Genomic DNA, 7500 nt, shown 5'->3' with positions numbered 1-7500 from the left:
AACAATGATAATGGTGATGAAGACAATAATAATAGTGATAACAGTAATAATAATAACAATAATAATGATAATAATAATCACAACAATAATAGTAACAATGATAATGATCATTATAGGTATGGTCATTATAACAATAGTTATAATGATGATAATAATAATAATTATTATAATAATCCAGGCAATATTAATAATGATAATAACAACAATAACAATAATGATAATGATAAAAATCATAATAATATCAATAGCAATGATGATGATGATGATGTTGATGATAACAATGATGATAATAATGATAACAATAATGATGATAAATATTGATAAAGATAGTAGTAGAAGTTATAATGCTAATGATGATAATGATAATAACAATAATGATAACAATGATAATAGTATTTACAATAATGATAATAATAATGATAATGATGATAATGATAACAATAATGGTGATAATGACAGTAGTAGTAATAGTAGTAGTAGCAGTAGCATTTAAAATGATGATAATTGTAATAATGATAATGATAATGATAATAATAATGATAATAATAATAAGAAGATTAACAATAGCAATTCTAATGATAAGGATAATGATGATGATGATGATGATGATGATGATGATAATAGTAGTAGTGATAATAATAATAATAATAATAATAATAATAATAATAATAATAATAATAATAATAATAATAATAAGAAGAAGAAGAAGAAGAAGAAGAAGAAGAAGAACATTAATGATAATAGTAATGATAAAGATAATAACAACAATAATATTAATAATAATGATAATAATAATGATGATAATGATATCGAGGATGATGATAATGATAATGATGATGACAATGATGATGATGATGATGATGATGATGATGATGATGATGATGATGATGATGATGATGATGATGATGATGATGATAATAATTTTAATGATAATAATGATAACAATAATTATAATGATAATAATAGCGATAATAATAATAATAATAATAATAATAATAATAATAATAATAATAATAATAATAACAATGTAATAGCAATGATGATAGCGCAGATGATAATTCTGATAACAGAAACGATCTATACGATTATTAACAGCAACCAAAACGATAATCATAATACTAATAATGATAATGATAATGATAATGATCACGGTAATTAAGACAACAACCAGAACATTAATCATAAAGTGATAATGATATCAGTTGTGATGATAATGATAGTAAAGATGCAATAATTGTAATAATATCCGTAAAATTTTAGATATAATGATAACAGAACAACATTTTCTAGTAACAGTAATCGTGGTGATGATGGATCAGTTTAACAGTCTTTGTGAAACTGTAGCGATTAGTGATAATAAAAGAAAAAACAAAATTCTTTGGGACCCCTGTTAACAGCTGTTTTCTTACGTCTCTGCACAGCCGTTGCAAGATCATGTGCAATTCAGGATACAAACTTAAAGGAGGCAAGTCCAAGATCTACATCACGTGCAGTCAAGACACGGGTCAGTTTACATACTCCGGCAGACCTTGGCGTCAGTCCGCTCCGAACTGTATCCGTAAGTGCGTGTCCATTTCTCTCCCCCCCCCTTTTATTTCTCAATAAAGGGAGTGAATATACTGAACAACGAAACTACATGTGCACGAGGGCAAAATGCTTGTTTCATGAAGACAGATTACAAAATGAAATTTTGCGTTTCTGCCTTTCAGCTCACTGCAAGAAAGGGTGCCAGAATGGTGGCACTTGCGTATCTCCGAACCAGTGCCTGTGTAGCCCTGCGTACAGGGGCAAGAACTGCGAGGCGAGAGAGTGCCCTGAGCCTTCATTCCCGGACGCACAGGCTAACTTTACCCGCACTGACGACGATGAACTTCTAGTGAAGTGCCACGAAGGATACGTTCTTCCCCCGGGCACGGCGCCTGGAGGAGTGGCATTCTGCAGGGAAGGTGCCTGGGAGCTCCCACACAACTTTAGGTGTCAGCGTAAGTCACCAAATAATTTCCAGTCTCTTTTACTAGTACAAACAATCGCTTGTTATTAACAATGGATTGTTAGAGGAAAAACAAGGAGGAAGATGCTGCTTACATCATCAATGATAATGATCTTCTTTTAACGGTAGGTTCATGTCTGAGCCGCCGTGGTCACAGCATGATACTCAATTGCAGTTTTCACGTTGTGATGCTCTTGGAGTGAGTACGTGGTAGGGTCCCCAGTTCCTTTCCACGGAGAGTGTCGGTGTTACCTTTTTAGGCAATTATTCTCTCTATTTTATCCGGGCTTGGGACCAGCACTGACTTGGGCTGGCCTGCTCACCCAGCGGCTAGGCAGGCAATCGAGGTGAAGCTCCTTGCCCAAGGGAACAACGCGCCGGCCGGTGACTCGAACCCTCGAACTCAGATTGCCGTCGTGACAGTCCCGAGTCCGACGCTCCAACCACTCGGCCATCGCGGCCTTGATGATCATGGGTTTCCATGATTTTTCTTGGCAATTTAGAGCGGTGGTTTGCCATTGCCTTCCGCCCGGTGTTTTTTTTTTTTTTTTTTTTTTTCCGAGTCACCATCTCTATTTACCCGGCACTGACTTGGGCTGCCTTGGTCACCCAGCGGCTAGGCAGGCAATCGAGGTGAAGTTCCTTGCCCAAGGGAAACAACGCGCCGGCCGGTGACTCGAACCCTCGAACTCAGATTGCCGTCGTGACAGCCTTGAGTCCGACGCTCTAACCATTCGGCCACCGCGGCCTAATGATAATGATAACAGTGATTATAAAAGCCTTGAAAACATCTGCGACAACAGTAACACTGACGATGATGATGGTATCAACAATAATGATATTGTGGTGGTGATACTAGTGATAATGATAATAATAATGTTGATAATGATATAAGTAACAGTAACAGCAGCAGCGGTAGAGGTGGTAGTAATAGGAATGGTAAAAAACTAGTGATAATGGTTATAATAATAGTAATAATAATGTTAATAATGATACTTCTACTACTACTACTACTGTTTCCACAACCATTACTACTACTACTACTAATGACAATGATAATGATAATAATAACAATAACAAACATCATGAATATAACATCAGTAACAATAAATATATCATAGCAGTAATGGTGCTGAAAATAAGAACAATTATAGCAGTAATGCGTGTACCACCCCGTAATTCCGTGTTACTAAACAGATGAATGTGGCAACCTCGTCTGCCAAAATGGCGGCAGTTGCGTTGCACCGGGGCATTGCAACTGCGCGCCGGGCTTCACAGGAGAAAACTGCGAGAGGCATACTTGCCCGGACATACTGGCACTCAATGGAAACATCGTCGTCACTCCAGTAAGCCTGGAGGTAAAGTGCCATGAAGGGTACACACTCAAGTCAGGAAAAGACGCGATGGTAGCGAAGTGCCAAGCTGGTGAATGGACAGTGCCACCTGAAGACTTACAAAGTGACACAATTGCATGTATCCGTGAGTATAAATTTCATGCTTCAAAAATGATTTAAAGTGAAGCCCCTGTGAATTCCCTTTATGCTATAATGCTTATTAACCCTTACTGAATTGTTATTTGAACACAAGGTGGTTATTCATAAGGTCAACAGTATTGTCAGCACATTCTCTTGTAGGTGGGCATCACTGCCACGAACCGCCATTGTTGTGCTGCATTTGCCAGCCAGTGCATGGTAATCATCAAGTAGGTAGAGTGAAAATCAGTACAAGAATTCACTACAAAACACAACTGTGTAAAAAGGGAATATTTATGTAGCGACTACCATTTGTTCCAACTCCGAGATCGGTACATTCAAGATGTCCATTTGATCATCTAAATAATTAGTACGTTGGCCTGTACGTTGCTGCATCATTGATAATATGAAGCGTTGACTTTGAACATCAGCATTCTTCTACCACACACGATGGCTTCTCTTTCACTTCCTCCCTCATTCTTATATTAATCTTATTCTTGGAAGTATATAATGCAAATTATTCTTCGAATTTATTCTTGAAAAATCCCGTTATAATTGGCTATTACTTATGATAATAAGTAATTTAACGATTTTTTTGCACACAGACATTTTAGTACACTGTCCAAATACAAAGAAAAAAATCCAATTAATGATATTAGTGTAATCTAGAGATTGATAAATTGTTAATATCATTACTTTCAATATTGCAGAGCTAAGATATTCATTATTCTTTTTTTTTTATCAAAATAATAACTATTCTCATTACTATTATTATATCCATTCTACTATTAATTTCACCATCGTTACAATTATCATTAAAACAGATAGGATAGGATTAAAACTTGATAGGACAGGAGCAGAGCACATCGATGCCAAATGCAATTGGCTTGGAAATGCGTTTCTGGAAGAGCGGATACGATATGCTACAAAATGTGCTCCCAGCAAGAATATACGTTATACAACATATATACAACATGTGCTTAAAACGTTTTACATCATATACGTATCTATACGGTGTAATTACCAAAGACGAATTCATGGCGTTCCCCTCATTCAAGTATAAAAGTCTGTTCAGTAACTCATTTGCAGTCAAAATATTGGGTCGTGTTAGTGATCGTCTAATCCCTGTCATCATCATCATCATCATCATTACCTTTGTTATCTTTGTCATCATTATTATTATTATTATTATTATTACTATTACCATTATTATCATGTTATCATTATTATCATCATTATTATTATCATTAATATTAGTAACAATATTATCACCACCATCATTAGTAGTATTGATAGCAGTAATTGTAGTATCATTATTATTATCATTATTATTACCATCATCATTAGTCTCGCCGTTACTGTAGTCATTGTTGCTGCTACATCATCATTGCTGTCACCATCATCCTTATCGAGGTCATGTTTACAATCATCGCATTTACTTGATCGTTAAGACAGTAATAAGAATGATTTCATGTAATAATTTAACTGCTAATGATGATAACGGTAATAATGATAATACCTGCATATCCGATGATGACTTGGGTTGAGGTATTCTAACCATGAATCGTAACTTAGGAAGAAGCGGATGGGAATGCAACAGAGAGTGGGAAGCTGAATTCATGAGACGCCAAGTTATTCGCTTCCGTAGTGACTGGAATAATGATATGCCGATATCTAATACGGCCACGCCAATCGTTTGAAGTTGAAAGAATATGTAAAATGGAATAGGTGTTGGTGAAGATTATAATATTGTGTCTTATATTATGGATACCTTGAATGCGGAGACACTCGCCACTAATCAAAAATCAAACAGGTGACTGCGGCAACCTCGGCTGCCAGAACGGCGGCAGTTGCGTTGCACCGGGGCATTGCAACTGCGCGCCGGGTTTCACAGGAGAAAACTGCGAGAGGCATACTTGCCCGGACATACTGGCACTCAATGGAAACATCGTCGTCACTCCAGTAAGCCTGGAGGTAAAGTGCCATGAAGGGTACACACTCAAGTCAGGAAAAGACGCGATGGTAGCGAAGTGCCAAGCTGGTGAATGGACAGTGCCACCTGAAGACTTACAAGGCAACACAGTTACATGTATCCGTGAGTTTAAAGTTCATGTTCGGGAAAGCTGATATAGGGCCCATGCAAAGAGATCAACAAGTTTTAGGAACGGTCTTAAATATTTTATCGGATATTTTTTTCTTACTATCTCTATTACTCACACAAAATTCGCAACAGAACATTTGCAAGTGCCATCTGCTAATGTTAATTTACACCTCAATTCTTCAACGAAAAGAACAATATTCTTCACGCACGAATTTTACCTTGATTTTATTCTGTCTGTAGGAGAAAAAAGGACTCTCCCAAGACCAAGTTGGTGTATATTCTTATATCGTTATTGCTGTACTACATACAGACTAAATATGCTGTCAACAGCCCTAAATCTCATGAACTGTCAGAATGGTTGCCACTTCATGGCACCAAACCAAGATTATTGCAATGTGTAGGCCAAGGATAACCAAAATGTATGTTGTGCACACGTAACAGTAAAACTATGTCTTGAAACTTGCAATACTTGAGGGAATAACATCATATGAAGTGCAATAGTAAAGTAAGGGAAAAAAAAGTCTAAGTAATCAGGAAAATAAAAACATAAATCAGACCTCATTCTGTCTTTAGCTAACTGCATAAATGGGTGCCAGAATGGAGGCACTTGCATAGCTCCGAGCCAGTGCCAGTGTAGCGCTGGGTACAAGGGCAAGAACTGCGAGGCGAGAGAGTGCCCTGAGCCTTCATTCCCGGACGCACAGGCTAGCTTTGCACGCACCGACGACGACGAACTGCGAGTGGAGTGCCACGAAGGATACGTTCCTCCCCCGGGTACGGCGCCTGGAGAATTGGCACTCTGCAAGGACGGAGCCTGGGACCTCCCGGACGACTTCAAGTGTCAGCGTAAGTATATGATCCTCTCTTGGGCTGCTGGGGGAACTATCAAAACTGGAAGATGACCACTAAAACTGCGCATGGCTCTTTATTCCTTTATTTGAGGTACAGGTCTTAGGGTTGCTGGAAGCAGGCAGCGCCCTTGGGATTTTATCGACAAAAATTAATCCATTATCAACAACAATAATCACAACAACAAAACACTAACAAAACCAACAATTATATCTATAATGATGGTTTTAGTAGTACTAACAATGAGGATTGTGATGATGGTGATAACAACAACAATAAGAAGACAATTATAACAAGAACAATAAAAACATTAGTAATAATAGCACTGCCATAGCAGCAATGATAATAGTAATTAGGAATAGTAAGAATGTGTTTAATGAACACAGTGTTATTAAACGATAATAAAAAAGATGATAACGACAAGTCTCTGTCAGCGTCACCCCTTCAATTTCTAGCTTCACACTTCTTTATCATGCACTTTGTCAGACATTTTCTATTCCTGATGTATTCTTGGTATGCTTTTCATCTGGGATTACTCCTACATCATTTCTCCCCCACCCACACAGTCGTTAACGGCGCCAATTATCAAGGTTCTGGCTTTCACCTCAACACTCCCCCTTTCCTGTTGCATCTGGACAGGCCTTTCTCCCCCCCCCCCTCTCCTCAGAAATAGCATAGATCCCTACTGACAACAGTCAGGAGGGTGTCAAAATCAAGTTCGTGATCTGCATTTGGCACTGGCTTTATTGTAGATGCCTTTTCTGAACCAATCCACCCTTAGTGACTGGGGCATTCGTGAGTGCTATATGCTCAAGCTTCATCATACTTTTCAGCTTCAATTATTGTGCTTCTTCCACTATGGCAGAGATTTACTTTCTTTGTTGCTCTTTACGACTTCCCAAGACCAAACTTATGACCGTCTCATAAAAGCAGATACATATTTTGAGTAATCATCATTTATATAGACTCCATGTGCTATCAACAGCTTTTAGTCTTTTAGGTCGTTTTTTTAGGTTGTTTTTTACTTCGTGGCGTCAAACCAGATTCCAATGAATTTGTGTAATAAAATGTTTTGGAAACATACAGCA

At 37.6% G+C, this 7500-nt stretch overlaps 1 protein-coding gene across 4 annotated transcripts in view; it reads left to right on the top strand.

Moving 5' to 3' along the window:
- The window catches only part of LOC119572973 (neurogenic locus notch homolog protein 3-like), a 71698-nt gene that overhangs the window by 11726 nt on the left and 52472 nt on the right, over positions 1 to 7500 (top strand). For all 4 annotated transcript variants that reach the window (XM_037919938.1, XM_037919939.1, XM_037919936.1 and 1 more), the window contains exons 4-8: positions 1422 to 1558; positions 1710 to 1982; positions 3188 to 3469; positions 5276 to 5557; positions 6137 to 6409. In XM_037919938.1, coding sequence (XP_037775866.1) covers positions 1422 to 1558; positions 1710 to 1982; positions 3188 to 3469; positions 5276 to 5557; positions 6137 to 6409 — 1247 coding nt within the window. The remainder of the gene's footprint in view (positions 1 to 1421; positions 1559 to 1709; positions 1983 to 3187; positions 3470 to 5275; positions 5558 to 6136; positions 6410 to 7500) is intronic.

This window comes from Penaeus monodon, chromosome 5, assembly GCF_015228065.2.
Source record: "Penaeus monodon isolate SGIC_2016 chromosome 5, NSTDA_Pmon_1, whole genome shotgun sequence".
NCBI lineage: Eukaryota > Metazoa > Arthropoda > Malacostraca > Decapoda > Penaeidae > Penaeus > Penaeus monodon.
The sequence above is the reverse complement of the archived record's forward strand: the minus strand, read 5'-3'. Positions and strand labels throughout refer to the sequence as shown.